Source organism: Pelodiscus sinensis, chromosome 11, assembly GCF_052426305.1.
Source record: "Pelodiscus sinensis isolate ZL-2025 chromosome 11, ASM5242630v1, whole genome shotgun sequence".
Taxonomy (NCBI): Eukaryota; Metazoa; Chordata; order Testudines; family Trionychidae; genus Pelodiscus; species Pelodiscus sinensis.
In genome coordinates, this window is record NC_143062.1 from 12652890 (window position 1) to 12674472 (window position 21583).

Here is a 21583-nt window from a genome sequence, read left to right on the forward strand (position 1 = left end):
GCTTTTCTCTGACTGGTCCTGCAGTTGAACAAGACCCCTCTTCTGAAAAAGCCTGCCCCTCTTTTTTTCCTCTTGCCAAGCTGCTAGTCTGCTATGATCCCCTGAGTTTAACACTTGGTTTCTTGGTTCTTTTGTTTTGGGGATTGTCCACTCCTTAACCTGAGCCCCCTGTAGTAACTTAGTGGGCCGGCAGAGGCTCCGAGCGCCCCGCGCAGCGACGGCCCCCGACACACGGAGCCCAGCCCGCTCCCGGCAGCGCCCCCCGCCCCGAGCGCCTCAGTTACCGGGGCCGGAGCTCCGGGCTCACGCGGCTAGACCCGGCCGGTGGCAGAGACACGCTGAGCCCGCCCGCCTCAGTTCTCGAGACGCTGACTCGAGTATAAGCCGAGGGGGGCATTTTTCAGCACAAAAAATGTGCTGAAAAACTTGGCTTATACTCGAGTATATACGGTAACCTATATATTTTTTTCTTTTGTTCTGAAGACAAAATCTCCCCTTGAAACCTTTAACTTGGATTTCATAGATCACATAAGGGACTTATTTTCTTATTTTAAGAAAATTATTTTATCTGATTTAAGATGTATTTTTAACACAGGAATGCTAGCTCTAATAGGCAGAAGGCAGTTTTATTTACTCAGGCCAGGTTAATATTGAACAAAATAGGTTTCATACAGAGGAAGAATAATTTAGTATATATATATATATAAAAACCATGAAGTTGTACTGTGCCTACTCATGCTTTTGTTTATGCAAGTGATGGTTGTTTTAGGATGAAATTCATGCAATACTTTTGACAAATTTCATTTGGAAAAGTAAATCTTACTGCTAAACCACCAGTTGAGGTTCATTTAACAGTTCTAATATTAGAGCAATTTAGGAAGGTTTGGCTTTGATTGGTGTGGAAACTAACAGGGAAAGAATTGGCATGTGTATGTAAATTGCTTATTCATTCTTGTTCCCACACAACTTTGGACTGGAAAAACTGCACCTGAGTAAAGGATGAATTCTGTCTGCTTTTAAAAGCTTCATCAGTGGAAGTCCTAATTTTCTGGTTTACAATGACTAATTAATATAGAGACAATGGTAATATACTGTGTGTGAGTGTTACATGTAAAGTAGAGTTGTTTTTGATGGAATCTTAGATGAAGTCACCAAACTTTGAGTTTCTACTAGGAGGGTAAGTGGTTTGTTTGCCGTAACAAATTATCTTGTAACATTCCATTGGTCTTTTTCAGCTCTGCTCAAAGGCCCAAGGTTGTGGCATCCAAATCCAGATTCACCTTTTCGGTCTCTGTCCTGGACCTAGATCTTAAGCCATATGAAAGCATTCCTCATCAGTACACACTTGATGGCAAGATAGTAAACTATTATCTGAAGAATGTACAGGCCAAAGATGATCCAATGATGTCAAATCTGTTCAAGGAGAATGAAGACTGCACATTAGTTCTCCATAAAGTGTAACTGTTTCTTTAAGGTTAGGGTTGAAAGTGAAGGGTTAGTGAAATGTAGTTACATTGATTTTCTGTTGTGTTCAGTGCATTTTCCAGCTGTGAATGTGGTTTTTTTTTTTTGTGTTTTGTTTTTGTTTTTTGCTTTAAGAAAAATATTTTAATTGCTATGCCTTTCAAAGACATGGCATAGCACTAAAAAACCCATCATATATACCTACACCTAATCTGAAGGAATGTGTTCAATATTACAGAACAGATGTGTGTCATGCCTTGCAACAATATGACAGTTCAACTTGAGGTTTAAGTTCATATTCTTAATACTGAATGAAATATTCTGGATTAATTCTCATTCATCCTTCAATGCAGAGTTAGGAATTTGCAGATACATTGCACTAATATAGAAATCCGGATAATTAACATGAGAAGTGAAGGGTGGCCCCTAGTACCTTGTGCATTTTAACACTCATATGTTTAGATATGAGGGGGAAAAAAACACCCTACATTGATTAAGCCAAAATTCAAATTAAGCCACACTGAGCACATTAAAAATTCACTAAACTAACTTCAAAATAAATTGTTACCCATGTAGAAAACACAACACACTACTGAATTGTATAATTGCTCTTTTGTGCTGGCTAGGTAGAGCTCCTAGGTCAGTGCAAATCCATTGTAAGCATTAGAAAGTGAAACCGAGAACTCTAGCCTATGCTTTCAACAGCGTTGTGATCAGTCTGAGAAGATTTCTGTAACTATTTGTGTAACAAAGTAGAAAGTTATAATGAGGGATAAGGGTTAGGAATTTTACTAGGGATCCAGCCTTGATATTTTTTTTTGCTGGTTGAACATATCAGGTTTTGATCCCATGGTCCACACACAGCTAAATTAGTGAATCGGGAACCAGCTCTTTCCTAAGTCAAACTTGTATAGGAATTGTATACTCAGTTTTTGTCTATATGATTTTGGACTTAAATCAGATACGCTTCTCAGCTTTTTGTGCATTAAATAGCAGCTAGTACAGGCAGCTACTTTCAGGCTTGCTCTTAAATCAGGTGGGCTGCAATGACAGATTCTTGAGGAAAGGGTTGACTTTTGAGTGGCTTATCTTGTAAAGTTCATTGTAGGTTGTGACTTTTTCTTTGCTGATAACTTTGTACCAACAGTTGACAGTGGCTTTAGTTTATGTAGTAACAGGTTAAACTTGTTTTGCCAAGCTGGAGATATGATTTTTGTGGATGAGGTGCTTTGTGCCGTTTAAAAGTGAAAACATCACCTAGATCAAAAACATGGGCATGAAGCTATGTATTCAGACAAGTGGGTATTGTGGTATAATGAACTACAGGTTCTCTTTTAGCTGTTAAAAAGCTTTCTTTACGGTTCTCTGGGGCTTTTATGCACTAAGAATGTACAAGGAGATGTTACCCAAAGCCCATCTTGAAATGCTGCTATCTGTACCAGTACATACGAACATACATACTGTATAAGTTTCAAAATATGGACCCTCATCATCACTTCCCTTTATCAAACAGAGTAGATTTATATTGGGAGCTTGAAGCTAATGTGTTTAACTCAGCTTCTTCAGAGTATTGGCTTTCATAAAAAGTGTAGCCACGTTCATTGGCAGGACCCAATGTACAATTCTGTGAAACCCTGATCTGTTTCACAGTTGAGCCCAGAGTGGTGATATTTGCAATAAACTTCTTTATATACAGCAATATTGCATAACACTTAGATATAGCAGAGCAAGGTAACATGGTTCACTTCTATCACCAGTTAGTAATGTGCTTTCCTAAGGTGCAGTTGTTTGCTTTTTTAGCTTAGACTTCTTATATCCACATTAATCTGACACCATTGTTGATTTATTGCAATCTGCTGTGTGGCTAGTTCTAGTATGTTGTAATACTACCCTGTGAGGAGAGGATTACAAGAAAAAAATCACACTTCATGCAAAGGGGCTCTGGTCAGTTTTAGTCTAAATGAGGAGCTATGCACAGCAGGAACAAAACTTACTGTGGTCAAATTTATGCTGTAATTTCCACTTTTGATGGATGTACTCATGATAATTGTTTCAAGTTAGAGGTGGGCAGCATCTAGCTATAGTTTGCTGTCATATATACTTTAAAGAGGAAACTGGCTGGCACAAAAACACAATAGATAATACAAAATGAGTACTATAGTACTATTTTACCTGCTTAATAGCAGACCCCTAAAACAACCTTTTTTATGGCTAAGATGACATTTGAAATAAATTGTAGTCTGTCAGCATTTAACTCTTACTTTTGCTTAGCTGCATGCGTATCCTGTGGGGTAGGAATACTGAATCAAGACACCAAATGGATGCTTCAGTTCACTTATTCCTTGTCAAGACAGACGGGGGTGGGGGAGAAGAACTATAAGGGACAGAATAGGATGATAGCTTATCAGTCATTAACAGAGAGTTAATCCGAAGTCTACCAGCTCTATGTTAATGTAAATCTGTGTACACTGCTTGTTCTGTCAAAATGTACGTCAAATATTTCTACATCCATACTTACAGAATCATGCACTTGAGTTTGCAAAAGAACTCTTCATTGATACTACGTTGTGAGAGTGTGCAAAGTTTACATAAATTATAGGGTTTTTGGGGCTCCCCCAATCACAGAAACATGTATACAAGTACACATTAAGGTACTAGTGATTCAATTTTGAGCTTCCCTACTGTGACTTTCCCAAGGTTGTTTAAAGGCCTCCAAAAGTAAAATGGGGTGGTCACTTAACTGCATGGAAACAGGATGGCTATTGCAGTACTTTTTAAAGAACCAATGCAAAATTTATTATGTTCCCTTCCCCTACTGCTCCCGCCCCCCCCAAATGTATTGCTTTCTTCTGTGAGAAATGTTACACATTTACAAGCAAGTGCATACTAAAATATCTGAAAGGAGCATAATGAGGTTGCACGAAATATCTTGAAGCCCCTTTACATGGCACATTCCATGAACAAATATGATGTTTCAAGTTGACAATACTACTGGTCTGCCAGCATTATGACAATGCCAACTTTCGGTGCTTTGAAACCAAACCAGTCATTAATGTCTAACCCTTTGTGAAAGTAGTAATGTCTAGTCCACAGCCACATTATAGAGGAAGCAGCAGTTGTACTGTTTCACTAACATTCACAAAATCTATTCTAGCCTGTTTTTCACACACTTTAATTTGGTTTGATTGGTCATGTATTTTTGTACTTCTATCTTAATTGAGCAGAAGGAATATTTAAATACAACTTCAGTTTATTTCAATGTCTGTTTTAAAATCACTGTACTTTTTGTATAGAGCTGTGAAATGAAACTTCCACTTTTTATTGACTTGAATCCGACAGCATATATTCCTGTAACATGTTCTAGAAAATGTTAAGGAAAGAAAAACCACTCTGGTACATTCAGAAAGTTAAATTTATAATTAAATTCACTCTGTAATTATTTTATTTGGCATTTTTGTATTTAAATGGCTGTATTTATTTTTCATGTCATGACAATTTATATATAACGTGCCATAATTGTACAGATAGCATGTTTTATGGGTATGGTTTTTAAATGGAAAATAACTTAATGTTTATATGCAATAAAATTATAGACTGCATAACACAATATCATAATTAAAATAATTTCCAAATTTCTACCAGGGATAAGTAAGTGGTTTTCATTTCTCCATGCTAACTGATTGGATCAGATTTTCAATGGAGGCCTCAATCCCCAGCAAAAGGAGCATACTTCTGAAGCACTGGGGTCCATTTTCAACAGTTGTCACCTTATCCTCCAAGGCTGCGAGAGAAAAGAAGAGATTAAAGCCCTAACCATAACAAGTGTACAGGGCATAAAAACAGTGCTGGGCTCGTGATTTTTAGGAAAAAGTGACTGGCATAAACAAATGTAAACTGTCAGGCAGCTCGACTTAGGAAGAGGTAAGTTCTACAATTTGCCACTTAATCATTTGAATAAGGGGTTTGAAGCTGTCACTTTTTCTACACTGGGGGTGGTGCCCCCTGCTTGCTATATGCACCAACACTCTCTGTGAGTAGGCAGATCCAGCTCTCCCCCTGGGCCCATAGCCAGCCGTGGCCTCTCGCTCCCGCCCTCCCTCCCCTGCCCAGGGCAAAGGGCACATGATGTGTGAGGAAAGTGAGGGAGGCCACATGGTTCTGGTCACTGGGGAGTAAGGAGGCTGTGGGATGCACAGTAACGTGATGTCACTCATTCCATAGGAATAGCTTTTTATATATAGAAAGAGATTAGCCTAATCAAGATTAAGCTTGGAATAATATGTACCCAGTTGTTTGCCTCTGTCTTTACAAAAACCAGTTGGTTATGCCCAAGCTTTAGAATAGCAGTGGAATTTAACCAAGTGGAATTTTTTTTAATTTAATACCCTTAGAAGAAAAAGGATAAAGCCAAGGGTTTCTGAACTTCTTGCTTTGCAGTTAGGGGTCACAGCTGAATGCTTCATCAGTACGAAACATGACAATTTCTTATTAACAGAATAAACATAGCCTATGGCAGCTGCAGCATCACCTCACACATCCTGAAACCCACTACAGAGCCTGATAGCATATTAGTGAAGTTTCAGGACAGCTGTTACAAGCCTAGCCTCTATCAGCTGAGCTGCTGTCACAAATAGATTTATTAGCTTCTGCCTACTTTAGAAGAGGGGTCCTGTTTAAGGCTCAAGGAGTAAAATTGAACTCAGCAGTCAGTCAATATGGAAACATATTCCATGTAGAATTAAGGAAGAGGAAGTAGTACTGTAACCCATTATGCTCATTAAATAAACACCTGTTTATAAATCAGACTGCCTTTGACAGTTAAACACAAAACAGGTCAATGTAATAGTTTGGAATGTGTCTCTAATGAGACACACTCTAGTGGACTATAAAATGGGTAGCAGGGAGAACAGTGTACTTCTGTTGGTTTACTGACATTTTTACTGTGCCTTGCAATACACAATAATGCCCCTAAACTTGTTAGTGGCTGACATTTTTTCCCAACTGAAATTTGGGATGAGAGCAAGCAAAACTAATTAAAGGGAAGTTATTTATTAGGGAAGTTAAAGTAGCATAGTGCCTGGGCACACACAAAACCAACCAACCAACCAAACACTTGTTTCAACGAGCTTGACCAACATTTTTTTTGGAAGGGAGGTCTGGCTGTGAAATGTTCAGACTCTAGGTTAACAAAATTCATTCTTTGCCTGAGCTGTCATTACTTTCAAAAAGCGTTACAATTACATTCCGAGCACATTTTTTAATGGGGAGCAATTAGTCTATATAGATTTATACTTCTTGGGCTGATATAACAGAATTGATTTCAAAAACATTCCTAATGAAATGCCAACTCTTTCATTTCTGCTGCTACTTCTACAAAATACCAGTCAAAACAGCTCCTGCTAGATCAGCCACATTCCTCAAACTCTGACATACTGTGAGTAACATGCTCTGTATTGTCCATAAAACCCAGGGCACAACTGTTTAAAGTCAGTGATAAGGAAAACAGATTTAAAATATACAACACTGACATTACCTTGTGCTGGTATTCTAGGCAGAAGATCCAGGACAGGTGTAACTCTCCCTTCTTCATCCACATAAATTTTCCAAACAATTATTAACTCAAACCTGTATTATGCATATTGGGAAGCCCTTTATTAAATAATGCACAATAGTTGCTTGTATTTTTCTAAGCTAAAGTTTTCTTGACTGAACAAATGCATGCTACCTAGGCAGACATGAAGTACTTACATTTACATTAAAATCTTATACTTTTACTAGCTGCAGCAGAGTAATATCTTGCAGTGTGTGATATTCCCCATACAATATTGGAGAGCAGCTCTACTCATTAATAAACTTTCACAAAGGTCAAAAGCGTGACTATGCCTGCCCACAGACCAGATTCTATTTTTTTACTCTCAGGGTATGTCTACACTTGCACCCTAGTTCGAACTAGGAATGCAAATGTAGGCATTTGAAATAGTCAATGAAGTGGGGATTTAAATATCCTGCGCTTCATTAGCATGATCTCAGCGGTGCATTACTCTGATCAACAGCTGTTTCGAAAGTGAAAGTACATGCTGGGATGCGTTAGTGCAAACCAAACCCCTTGAGGAGTTTGAGGAGGGATCTTTTGATACTTTCGAAAAAGAGAGTCTAGACTACAACCAGTACTTTTGAAAAAACAAGCCTTTTTTTGAAAGAGAGCACCCAGGCAACCTGGATGCTCTCTTTTGAAAAAGCACAGTTTGCATTACATAGTGCCTTTTTTCGAAAGAGCACTTTTGAAAAAGCGTTATTCCTCGTAAAACGAGGTTTTCTGTGCTCGAAAAAACAGCCGCGTTCTTTTGATTTACTTTTGAAAGAACGTGGCAGCAGTCTAGATGCAGGGGAAGTTTATTCAAAAAAGGCCACTTTAGACTACAGGGTTGTTTTTGGTTTTTTTTAGACACACATTGAGTTACCAGCCTGCAATACATTCTAAAACATTTGCTACTATGAAAAATCAAAACATGCCAAAAGTCCGAGCAGCTACGGTGCTAGTCTCTGAAGAGGAAATGTTTCTCCAATCAAATTTCAATTTGAAATAAATACTTGCAATTGGTTGACCTTGTACAAACACACTGGACTTGACTATTATATGTAAGTGCTATTTGTTGTTTTCATTCATCTCAAAGTACTACACTGGGACACAGACAGATTTTTCTACTTCCCATAAGGCTTGTGGCTAGAACTAGTACACAGCAGAGATTAAAATCATATTTAAGCCTACTGTAAAAAGAACACATATTGAAAATTACAGCACTTCTAGGAAGGCCCAGAAAAGTTAAAGTTGAAGTTTAAGCACCAGTTCTGGTAGTTGATCACCCTTTTATTAATTCATTAAATAGAAAAGCATTTAGCAATATGGAATTCAGACTTGGTGCCCCTTTTACAGTGTTGTAATTTCTTAGAGGCACAAATTATAGTGCAAAGTATGTTATTTGCTAAAATGTGGAGTATGCTAAGTTAACAATTAATTAAATCCATGAGAACAGAACTGATTTGCTATGAAAGCTAATATTTCACAACGTTATTTTCAGAATAAAAATTCTAACCCTAGACTTCCTTTTCTAAGCCTGATGATGTTTGTTTATAGCTTCATCCTCATTCTATAATCACATTCTGAGAGTAGTTAATTTGCATACTGCTTAGGGCTGAGAACTAGGCTCCGTTGTCCATAACATCTAGTATTTTGGGCACTATAAGTGAATTTTGAGGATGTGTTCTTAATATGACAAAGGAAATTTCACATCATAGGTACAATTAGTAGTCAGGGGGGGAGGGTCCCTCCTTATCTGACCAGTGCATCCATATCTCCTACATATAATTAGTGACTGAGATTTTGTTACTTTAAACTACGTTTGTATAGAATACATTGAGATAGAACAGGGGAAATTATGTGCATAAGTCATAGACCGTATTGTAGAAACTGTAGAAACCATTTCATATGAAGTGGCTTCTAGCTAAATATAACAGAAGCCACTTAAGTTTCTCGCTTCTGTACGTACACTAGAAAGTTAACTGACCTTCACCAATGTGAGAAAGGCCAGGAGGATGGGCTGTTGGAATGTGTTAATGAACTATTTTGAGCTGAAGCTCAAACTCCCTAAAAAACTGGTTTCTTTCTGTGCTGATAATTTCTCTTTGAAGTTTGTTTTGATGGAATGTCCTGGCATCAGACTTGTTTGGTTAAGGGTATAAAATACTAGGATTGATTGTATTAGCCAGCCTTACTGGGCCCGGCTCTGTTGGGACCACGTTTGGCTCACTTGGCTTTACTGATCAATAAAGCTGTTTGTTTAGCCGCCTAAAACCGAGTGAAGCCTTTGCTTCGAAAGTATATTTTTTTCTTGCAGAAAATGTCAAAAAGTTGCTGAAGTTATGCCATTTGCCCACTAGGAGCTGCTATGGTATTAGGACAGAGCAGCTGCATGTAGGCCCGCCCTAGCTGCAACTGGAAATAGAAGAGACTGCTTTCCTGTAGGCCAGCAAGAACACTGCAATGGAGCCAGGCCAGGAGCCAAGGGATTTAGGAGGACAGACATGGGGTTGCAGAGAAGTCCCAGACTAGGCCTCGCTCATAAAGTCTAGATGGGAAGGACAGATTAGGGCAGGGAATGGACACACAAAGCAGGGCCATATGGGTGAAGGCGGGGGGAGGGGGAGAGAGTGGGAGCATGTAGACATATGGGGATGGCAAAGAAAACTATAAATCTAAATGCAGTAGCACAAGAAAGATTGGAAGATGGGGGAAATGATCAACTCTCACTTTGCGGAGTTCTAATGTCCCTGTATAAGAAAGGTAGCAAAATATCTTATCACTTCCATAAACTAAGGGAAAATACATATATTTTTATTGCAAAAGCAAAATGTAATTCAAGCAGCTCACCCTCCTTCCAAGCAACAGCACATGATCAAATAGTAACATCTTCACCTCAGACCGTCCTCTCTCTCTATGCAACAGGAGAAACAGACATGCCCTGCAGCATGACATTGAAAAGTGGCAAATGTGGGCCACTTAGACCAGGAAAATAGACTTTGCTGAATCTCAGCTCAGTGCGGAGTGTGACCGCCAACTTCCCTGTCGGTTATATTAACAGGGATCTCTCCAGACTGCAGCAGTGGGAGGAGAACCAAAATGGAACAAAATTACAACCCCTAATTCAAGGCACTGTCGATTTAAGGTGTGGAAGGGACATGTTTATTATTTGAATCCCAGGGTCCCAAACCTTTCATTTTGGGTTTGAGAGTCAGACTCAGTGGAAGGTACCTACTTTCTAGTTCTGGACTGATACAGTCAACCTTGCAGGAATTTTGGACCAGATCCTTAAAAAAGTTGCAAGACCAGATATTTTTATGTGATTTCCAGTGTCTTGAGCTAAGAGCGTAGGAGAACTTAAGAATTTACCCAGCACTAAATCGAACCCTGAATGCCAGCTACAAAGATATTTTAAACTGCTTTCTTGGCCCCTCTTGACTCTTAGGGTATGTCTACACAGCAGCATTATTTTGGAATAACGTTGAGCTGAAGGACTTCTTACTCTAACGGATGGTAACCCTCATTTCACAAGGAGTAAGGGAATTCAAATGAAGAGTGTTCTTCCTGCGATTTCCTGCTACGTAGACAGTGCCAAAAGACGAATTAAGCTAATTTGACTTAAGATACAGAATTGCCATAGCTGATGTTGCGTAGCTTAATTCGACTTTAGCCCTGCTATGTAGACGTACCCTTAGAGTTCTTAAATGTTCAGATTTGGGGCCAAACCGTGCTTACCTTACTGACATGGCTCCACTGACTGAACTGAATTACTGACATCAATGAGATGAGCATGACTCAGCATGTAGCAGCATCCACATTGCAACAAGTGTAACTTATCACAATGGAGTCTAATACTAATATAATGTTTAAAATTTAATTCAAAATAAAAAATTTTAATGGAACCTCTTATTGTATCTTTCTTTTATGTTTTATATTTTTCACACTGACTCTTGAAGTAGCAATATACGGTTGTTATTCCAGGAATAGCTTTCAACACATGCTATTTCCTTCTTGTCTCTCAAGATTCTAGTATGTGTTGTATCTATGAAAAGCATCACGTGGTCTCATGGTATACATTCGAGCAGAGGTGGGCAATAATTTATGATGGGGGGGGCCACTCCAAGAATTTGGAAAGGGGTCAAAGGCTGCACTCTTCCATATTAATGGAGGAGGTGCAGAGTCTGGCATGGAGCTTGGCTGCTTGTGGTAAAGGATTGGGGTTCAGGAGAGTGTCTGGGAGGAAGGTTGGGTGAAGGAGGAAATTGTGATCTGGGTTAGGGGACAGGGGTGCCGGGGTTTGGGTTGTGATCTAGGGCAGGGGATTGATGTGCAGGATCTGGAGGGGATATGGATGCAGGAGGGGCTGGAGAGGTTTGGGCTGTGACCTAGGGAAGGAGAGGGTTGTGACTCGGGGCAGGGAACTGGGGAGCAGATGGGGGTGCAGGGATTTGGGTTGTGACCTGGGGCAGAGTATTGGGGTGCAGGATCTGGCAGAGGATCTGGGGGCAGGAAGGGGCAGAGGGTTGGGGTGCCAGAAGCAGGCTCTGGCTGGGAGACTTACTTGCTTGACTCCCAGCCAGCAGCCTTCTCAAGCAGACTCCCTACCTGCCCCACCCCCACACTGTCTGCAGGGGCCATGTGGTTTTTGAACAGCTACGAACCTGGGGGGAAGGTGCTTTGCAAGCTGTCTGTTGACAACGGCCAATGGGATTCTGCTGGGGTGGAAGCCACGTGTGAAGCTTCTCATCCCTCCCACAGGCTCACAACTGCTCAAACAGAGCCCCATAGCAGCCATTTTTCTCAGCATCGTTCGGAGGCCAGGCAGGGAGGTTGCCTGAGGCTCCCTGCTGCATCCGTGGGCCAGATCTAGTGGCTTGGAAGGTAGGATCCAGCCCGTGGGGGGTATTTTGCCCAGGCCTGCACTAGCGTTATAGGTGACTTTTCTATATAAAATAAACAATAATGTGATTCTGAGATTAAACTATCTTCCAACATATAAAGGTGAAACTGAACCCCCCCCCCCCACACAGTTATTGGTGGATTTCTCTCTAGTTTTATAGACCATTAACCCTAAGGTTTTGTTCAATTTTCTTAAATAGAGTCATTAATAAGCATATTGAAATTGTCTTACCCAGAAAGTTCATGGCTCCTTATAACAAGGTAATCTCCAGATGATCCTGCAGGAAGTCTTACAATATCAGGATATTTGGCCTGTTAATTAAAAGGGAAATAAGAAGATAGCTAACCAATAAATGTGCAAACTACACAAACTGGCTTCACAATAGACTTTTTTTGAATTACTATTGATCTTGAGAACTATTAAAGACAAAGACCCCAAAATGATAAATTTATACTTAAATATATTGTGAAGCTCTAACAATGTTTAGATAAATTCAGATGTATGCAAGAGTAAAATGCGTATTAAATGTACAAAACTAAACCTTCATTAACATTTATGTGAGTCAGTCACAACTTTTTGTTGTTAATTTTTTTTTCTAGCACCGTGATTTTCCAAAAGGATGAAAATAGCAGCAAGATGTATTGGTTACACAGATCATTTGTTGATTAAACATGTTTTAATATTTCATCTTTTCTTAATACTTAAATGTGAGAGTCAGCACAACACAATGTAAAGAACAGAGAGTTTCTCTTTTAGAATCATGGTCCAAAACTGGAAGCTATTTTTCTCTTTATTGTTAAAACATTTTAAATTGTGGGGAGGCTTGGTAACTCTCCAGAGTCAGACAGATTTCACATAAAAGAGGAGATTCTTTGTGATATGTGGACCCTCTCTCTATTCCACAGAGGGTTTACATATATGCACCATGCGATTGGAGCCAGAGAGTCTAAAAGCAGCATCCATCAGTCCAGACATGTGCACTGGACCACCTTGTTGTTTCATCCAAGATGATAAAGTTACTAGTTCCTTCTCAACTTAAGTCCAACAGATCTGCAGCAGAGGGGAAGGAGAGTTGGAAATGGAATACACAGCGGGACCACACATCTCAAAGAACCTCCTATTTCAAGTAAATAGCCTCCTTTTCATCAAGTGATGGTCCCTATTACATTCCACTGAGTGATTAACAAGCACTACTTAAACCAGAGGTTAAAAGGATGAGGATGGAGGGGCTGAGTGAAGAACAGCTGCATTGAAGGAGGCACCCACCGCTGAGTTTTGCATCAAGGCCTATTGTGTAGTAATGGCATGTACTGATCTCCATGTGGCTACTCTGTCCCAAAGTGGTACATCAATGGAAGGAGGCCATACTCAAAGCCTGAGCTCTCATAAAATGGGCCCAGACTCCAGGGCCTGAAGGCAGGTCAAGATAATTGATAGAATGTAATGCACCCATAAATCCACTTGCAGTTCCTGTGTGTGGACATTGCTTCGTGTTTAACTTTTTCAGCTATTGTAACAAACAGTTTCAGGGATTTCCTGATTAGTCTCGTCCTCTATAGGTAGAAGGCCAAGGTCTGATTAACATTGAGAGAGTAGAGCTGTCATCCTTCTTCAAAGTGTCAGGTAAGTGAATGGACTGACTAACATGAGACTGGGACCTTTGGCAAAAATTTGGGATTCATGCATGAGGAGACTGTATGGAAAGTCAGGAAAGGAGGGTCTTCCATCATGACCCTAACTTCACCAATCTGTCTCACCAAAGTAACAGTAATAAGGAAGTGATCTTCGTGAAAAGGAGGGCTATGGAACATGATGCCAGTGGTTCAAAGGGCCGTTTCATTAGCATGGATGGAATCAGGTTGAGGTCCCACCGGGGAATGATGGGTAATAGGGGAGGCCTTTCCAAAACCTAGCGATCATCAGGTGTGTAAAGACAGAACATCATTCCACAGAAGGGTGGAGGGCGTTAATTGCCACTAAATGGATCTTGCAAAAGTTGCGGGAGAGCCCTGATATCTTCAACAATGGGGTAGTCTAGGATGACAAGATTGATATGTCTAATCTTGCCATTGTGTTGTGTCAGATTGGGGAAGGTGGAGATCGGACCTGAGGGATGGGCAGAAATAAAAGGCGACTGGGAAACCAGAAATGTCTGAGTCACTAGAAGGCAATCGGGATGACTTGCTCTGTCTCATCTCATGGAGTTCTCATGGTAGGAGTGGGAGAGGAAGGCATGCATAGCTGATCTGGTCCAACCAGAGGAGTTTGAGAGCATTGCCCTGAAAGCAGAGATGAAGACTATCTTCTGGAACAGTATGTGCTGCAGTTGCATTTGTCAGGGGAGATAAAGAGGTTGCTGTCTGACTTCTCCATTGGTCAAAGACGTCATACACCATGGAATTGCCAAGTTCCCACTCGTGGCTAATCACAAACTGCCTGCTCAGCAAGTCGTAGTCACATCCAGATTCCCCAGGAGAGATGCTGCAGATAAGAGGGTATGGTGGGCAATGCCCCAGTTCCAGAAGTTGACGTCTTCTCAACACAGTGGTCAACTTTGTTGATGTAACAAACAATGGTGGCATTGTCCAACATAATAAGAACATGTTGGGAATGGATGAATGGGAAAATTTCTTGGTGTGGCTTCCTTATAGCTTGGGATTCCAGAATGTTGATGTGAATTTCAGGGCCATCCTTACCCATATGCAGAATATGCAGCTGAGTAGCAGCCAAAAATGTGAAGCAATAAAGTCCACCCACCCGCCCCTTCCTGTGCCTGTTCCATTGTTTGGAGAGGATCTAGTTAACTTCAAGTGAAAAAAGCCTGACAGACCTATTAGCAGAACACCGAACCTGTGAAAGAGCCATTCAAACAGTAATGAAGCTATTTAACAGGAATTTGCTAACCCCCAGTATAAGCCTGTCAGTTTCTGAATGTATTGTGTTAATCTATGGGACCTTACTTTAAAATTTGTTTTTACAAGTCCAGGCTGTCTGAGGAGAACACCTTGTGTCCCAAAAGGTCCATCAGCTTGCTGTTATGTGATGTGTGGCATTGCTGTCTGGATTGTTCCTATGCCCACTGGGCCACAAATGAATTTGGGGGAGCATGTGAGAAAAGAAATTCAGACCCCTTAGTGGGTACACAGCAGTGCCTTTCTGCCCCTTGGATGCAGTCAGACACATGGCCACTGTATGCCAAACTATTCCAGTTGACTCGAGATTAGCATAGCTGATTGGCAGAGCATCTCTACCTAGCACTGATGAGTGCAGGATATCCAGGAGCCTATTCTGAGTCCAGAGTCCACCCTCAGATGCAGGTGGGGAAGGACTGACAGATCCTGCATCTAAATGCCATGTGGGCTTCTCCCACACAGCCGAGACAGCACTGATGTCTGTCACTGACTGAGAAAGAAGGTGGGCAGAGGCACAGATTTTAAAGCCTGGGATCTTTGGCATAGTTCAGTTCCCACACATGGTACAGGGAATAAAGGAGGGAATGTTTCCAAGGAGACAAACAAACAAAAATAATAATGAACATACTGTAAAACTAACGATATACAATTATATTCTTTTCAAGGTGCATCTCACCCAAGGGGATACCAGTATTTCCAACCCAAACGATGCCGCAGTGGAAAGGAACTGGAGACAAGGTTGGTTATTAACTACTTATACCAAACACTCTCGCATTTTGTATTTAGCTGCAACACTACCTTTCTCAAAACAGTGTAGAGTAGCTTAAAAGCTGATCTCTTTCACCAACAGAAGTTGGTCCAACAAAAGAGAGTACCTCTTCCACTTGTAGCTCTGATATCCCAAGACCAATATGGCAACAACAACATTGCTAACAACTTTCTGGACCAGTAAAGGAGCTATGTAGCTTTGTTCCACTCACCAGTTTGTCATAATCTTTTTGCTTTGTCACATCCTACTGTCTCCTCTCTCTCTGTTCCTCCCTTGATACAATCCTTCCCCTGCTCGAGATGCTGCACCTTTTCCTTACTTGTACATCTTTCCATGCACCTTCCTCTTTCTCATCACAGTCTACAGCCACAACTGAAAGCAGTAGAGTTGCTCGAGCTGTTGCACTCTCAATATAAACTAGAGGAGCTGGACAAGCTTTGGTACTATTCCTCACTTTGGTCCATCAGGTCCCAGATTTGTTAACTTGCTAAGCATGCTGGACAGCCTGCCTTGTTTCCTCTCCAGCAGTTGTTGAGCATAGCACGGGTGAGGGGGATATATTTATGGGAAGTCCTTTCCTTGTGTTTTTTATTTTATTTTATAAGATAGGCACCCAGACCACAGGTATGTCATGACAGAATAAAGCCCTGTATTCACACCTTACACAGTACTGTAATTACAAAGCATACTTTATACTAAAGTTAGGTACCATTTGAAAACACAATTTGCAGGTCAATTTTGTCCTGATGAAATATGATTATTGTATGTGCAATTACACAATTCCCCTGTATGGTGGTGTTAATACATGTTCCAAATCCCACAAGCCTGCCCAAACAAAAGTTGGCAAAGAGTTCTGTCCTAAGTAAAAGAATGTATGCTCTGCTTAATTTGCATTTAAGCAGTGAACAGAGTGCTAAGGCAGGAAGGAAAGCCACAAAGAGCCACATAGACTCTTTGGCTCCTGGTTCTCAGCTGGAAATGTTTTTCAAGAGGGGGACACAATCTATAAAAAGGAGGGATAAACACCACAAGGCGCTGCTCTCTGCCCCTGCCCATCATATTCACTGTGTCTGAATAGACAAAGGAAACAGGAATTGGACTCTGAGGGAAGATTCCTGACCTGAGAGTTTGGCCAGTTATCTGCTGGCGCATGTACTTAAAAGCTTCACTTGAATGCAATAAAATTTGTTAAATTGGCTTATATTCAATTCTGACTTATACACCTCATTAGCTGTACTCACTTAAAATCTCTTTCTCTTTGTAGTTAAGAAAATTATCTTCTTGCTTTAGCTAATCAAGTGTGTTTACAGTGAAATTTCAGAATCATTACTTGTGATAATAAACTTGCATCTTATTCCTTTCAAGGACTAACATATTTAAAGCATTTGTACTATCTTTGAGAGAATTGCGTATTACAAAATATACATTTCTTGGAGAAAATCTGGGACCACTTTTTCAGAGAATTATCCATGACTCCAAAATCTCTCTCATCATTGGTAACAGCTAATTTATATGCCATCATTTTATTTGGGATTATAAGAACATAAGAATAGCCATACTGGGTCAGACCAAAGGTCCATATAGCCCATTATCCCGTCTGCCGACAGTGGTCAGCACCAGGTGCCCCAGAGAGGGTGAACTGAAGACAATGATCAAGAGATTTGTCTCCTGCCATCCCTCTCCAGCCTCTGACAAACAGAGGCCAAGGACACCATTTTATCCCCTGGCTAATAGCCTTTTATGGACCTAACCTCCATGAAATTATCTAGCTTCTCTTTAAATTCTATTATAGTCCTAGCCTTCACAGCCTCCTCTGGCAAGGAGTTCCACAGGTTGACTACACGCTGTGTGAAGAAGAACTTTCTTTTATTAGTTTTAAACCTGCTACCCATTAATTTCATTTGGTTATGATTTCCAATATGTACTACTTCACATTTATCAACATTGAATTTCATCTACCATTTTGCTGCCCAGTCACCCAGTTTTGTGGGATCATTTTGAAGCTCTTTGAAGCTCTTGAGTTTGCAGTGGACTTAACTATCTTGAGCAGTTTTGTATCATCGACAAATTTTGCTACCTCACTGATTACCCCTTTCTCCAGATCATTTAAAGTTGAATAAGATTGGTCCAGTACAGACCCCTGAGACACACCACTTGTTTCTCTTCTCCATTCCATTTATTCCTATCCTTTGTTTCCTACCTTTTTAACAAGTTATCAATCCATGAGAGGCCCTTCCTTCTTATCCCAGATGGATTACTTTGCTTAAGAGCCTTTGGTGAGGAACATTGTCAAAGGCTTTCTGGAAATCTAAGTACACTCTATCCACTGGTCATCACAGACATGCTCTGTTAGTGTGTATGTGTGTGTTCATCTGATTCTAGGGTGAGAAAAATTTGGCCCTGGGGAACCTAGGTCCTGCAAGATAGCTCCATTGGGAGGAAACTAGCAGAAGGCAGAAGTAGAGCTCCATATGAGAACATAAATGACACAAGCAGCACACTGATAGAATTATCAACACCCTACTTCAGAAGAGTAACCCTAATAAAAGAGAATGCCCCAAAGTAACAGGCAAATCTGGTAACAAAACCACATTAAGTCTTGAATCTTTATTGATTTATCTTCTCCAAAAGAAGCTGACATATATGTGAAATAGTCCCTAAGTTACATTATGTACTTTGCTGAAGTAAGTCTAAATGAAAAACTTAAGGGACAAAAAGTAGTCAAGGTTGCAAAACCATACAGCAGCCATGATTTTTAAATACAGATTTTTTTTTTTACACTCAGTGGAGGTAAAAGCCAGGTGAGTTTTTGATGTTCCCTAATGATAAAAACTGACTGTTGAAGTTATACTCAATAAGTTTTACGTAGTCATACATAATTACAAATCAAAATGATCTTTGTCATGGGGTTACTGTGTAAAGTTCTCTCTTATGCAGCTGCCAATTCCCCAATATTGTCCCATAAATTAGGAAATGTGTATTTGATCAGAAAGGCCAAATATATTTAGGATAAAATGCTGACTGGAGACCTGGATATTCTGATTAGGGCCATGTATAACTCTGAGGGAACCCAACAAGACGAGAAGTTACTGGAGATTATGTTGCAGAATTACGAAAGAACAGATGTAACCGCACTAGAGGCAGTCTGACTAAAAATATGTAATGATAAAAAAAACAAAATCCTGAAGGTCATTACTTGTGTTTTAAAATATTTTTTCCAGAGTTGAGGAGAGTAAAGAATCGTATGGGGACCATTCCATCATAACCTCAGAGGTAGCCCCATATAATAAACCACTGGCATGAAAAGAAAAACCACCAGTGCTGAACACACAGTGTTCCCTTCCCTGGGAAGGGATTGTTTCATTGTAAGATTCAGACACAATCTGTGACCAAAGCTGTATTTGTTTAAAATTCAATCACAATGCATTGCTCTTTCTTCTCTTTTTAAAAGTAAAATTATATTTCATAAAATACACTGCAATCTGTCATATTAAAACTACTCCTATGAAAATATTAGCAATTACTCTCCATAAAAGAGGAAAGTCAGAAGCTACCATTCACATTTCAATGTTTATGTACTTCTAGCATCTACCTGGGAAATAGAGATATTTTACTTCCCTGCTCTCAAAATGTGAGCAAAATTTTAAAATAATAAAAGCCACCTGATTTAGTTTAGTATTCAGAGAAAAAAGATATGGTTAAACACATCCACATGTTCATGCTTGCTTAACTTTAGGTATCTGAGTAATCCCTACATGAAATCACGTGTATAAATGTTTTCAGGGTCAGGGCCTTAAATAGGTATCAGGTCAACATTGTTTAAGCATCTAAAAGTCACATTTAATATATTTCAAAATTACCATAATACTAAACATAATTTACCAAGATTTAAATATTAAAATGACACCTATCCATGCTCTAGGCACTCTAACCAATCAATAACAATACAATTAAATCACAGCAGCATTAAATAATCAGTTCAACAGGAACTGAAGCCACCGGCCACCTACAAAAATTCCTTTTCAGTCTTTCTACATACAGGAAGCATACCTTCAACCTTCTCCAAAGCCACTTTCACATGTCTTTTTAGCATGTCAGGAGGTTCACCAGAATTGAACTATTTTGGACCAAAATAGGACTGGGTCCCAGTGCCCGTACAGATTGATAGAGAACATGGGCCACATTTGCATTTGGAATTGGTCAAATGCTATTGTTTGAGAACAATTCCTCACTGCTGGGCGCACAGGTTATCACTGGATTGACCCTCAGCACCTGGTCCTCTTCAGTCTCTTCATCAACTTGTACTCTGGACAAATGTCTCAGACACTTCGCCAAAGAATCAATGCCCACAAAACAGATATCAGACAGTATCACAAAGAAAAAACAGTTTCTTGCCATTTCAACCAGAAAGGGCACTGTATCAACGACTTGATTACCTGCATCCTGCTTCAAAGACATTTTAACACCAGACTTGAAAGAGAAACTTCTGAATTGTCATTCATGCTTAAATTTCACACTTTACGCCTGAGTCTCAACAAAGATGCTAATTACCTTACCCATTACAAAGATAGCTTCCCCAATTATCACCTCTAATATCATTAGCTCACAGGCATTAACCTCCCCCCCTCATCCCTCCTCTGTTCTGAAATTTGATTTGTCCTTTTTATATGTGTTCACTTGTTTTGATTGTATCCCTTTGGTATATATGGTCATGCCAATTTTCTTCCACAATTTGATCTGAGGAAGTGGATCTGGCCCATGAAAGCTCATCACCTAATAAACCATCTTGTTAGTCTTTCAAGTGCTACATAGTCCTGTTTTTTGTTTCAGCTACACCAGACTAACACGGCTACATCTCTATTACTATTCATCAACTTGTGTCTGTAGTGTATCCGGGACAAGTATTTCTGGTCTTTTCTCTTCTGAGAACTATCCACAGTGTCCCAAGGTTTGGTTGTAGGGTCCCCATCCAGAATTCCATCCAGTTCTTTATAAAAGCGGCATGTTTTGAGTGCAGCACCAGACTGGCTGTTTGCCTCCTTTGCCTTGCAGTAGGCCTGCTGGAGTTCTTTGATCTTGGCTCTGAATTGTAGGGTATCTCGCTCATAGCTGTTGGCACACAGGGCTGCAGAAATGTGACAGTATGTGTCCCAATTCTTACAAGTCACTTGCAGCTCCAATTATACTGAATCTTCACCCCTCCCATTGATTGGATCCAAAAGCTCCACATTGCTCCAAGCGGGGGAGTGTTTGGATCGAGAGCCACCGCCCCTGTTTCCTTGAAAAGATTCCATAAGGACCACCACATAATGTGCCACAGACACAGGAAACAGATTTAAATTTCCTGGGATTTGCAGGTGAGAGGGGAGCATCTCTTTATCTGTAAACATTATGTGGCTGAAGGGTAGCCGAGTTCAAGGTGATGTCCAGAGTGGCTAAATAGGGCATTGTGGAATATAATACATGCTGGAGTCCAATAAATGCAACAAAAATACTACCTAGGATGTACTGCAAGAATGTCAACATCTTAGAGACAAAAGACCCTTGCAGAGCTGGAATTTTTGTGCTGTGAAAACCTGAATGTTGCAGCATTTGTCACACCGTAATGTGGGCCCTCAGAGGTTTTTGTTGTCCAAAGGCAGTTTTTCTTGATAAAATGTGCCACTGTAGACAAGGCTTGAGAGCAGCTGCACACTGAACCAGTTTCAGTCGCTGAGTGGTTTTAAGATGTAGACAAATATATAGTGTATTGCATTAGTTTAATTTTGAAGAAACAAAAGTAATTAATCTTAATTTTTTTATGTTAAGCTCTCAGATATGTGAAATAATATTAGTGTAAATGTAGGTGTCACAGTGTAAAAAGTTCTATAAGTTGCACATACATACAACAATTGATTTCTGGGGAAGTTTGTTCTATTTCTTTTTCCATAAACCATCTGTTAGTTCAGTCAATACTGCTC

General features: G+C 40.1%; 2 protein-coding genes across 5 annotated transcripts in view; one reads left to right on the forward strand and one right to left on the reverse strand.

Annotated features, from left to right (window-relative positions):
- The window catches only part of IPPK (inositol-pentakisphosphate 2-kinase), an 88441-nt gene extending 83341 nt beyond the window's left edge, over nucleotides 1-5100 (forward strand). For all 3 annotated transcript variants that reach the window (XM_075939712.2, XM_075939711.2, XM_089781095.1), the window contains one exon: nucleotides 1236-5100. In XM_075939712.2, the coding sequence (XP_075795827.1) occupies nucleotides 1236-1461 (226 nt within the window). In that variant the 3' untranslated portion in view covers nucleotides 1462-5100. The remainder of the gene's footprint in view (nucleotides 1-1235) is intronic.
- Nucleotides 4872-21583, reverse strand: part of CENPP (centromere protein P) — a 295796-nt gene continuing 279084 nt past the window's right edge. For both annotated transcript variants that reach the window (XM_006127564.5, XM_075939713.2), the window contains exons 7-9: nucleotides 12174-12253; nucleotides 6998-7089; nucleotides 4872-5245 (exon numbers count right to left, since the gene is read on the reverse strand). In XM_006127564.5, coding sequence (XP_006127626.2) covers nucleotides 5124-5245; nucleotides 6998-7089; nucleotides 12174-12253 — 294 coding nt within the window. In that variant the 3' untranslated portion in view covers nucleotides 4872-5123. The remainder of the gene's footprint in view (nucleotides 5246-6997; nucleotides 7090-12173; nucleotides 12254-21583) is intronic.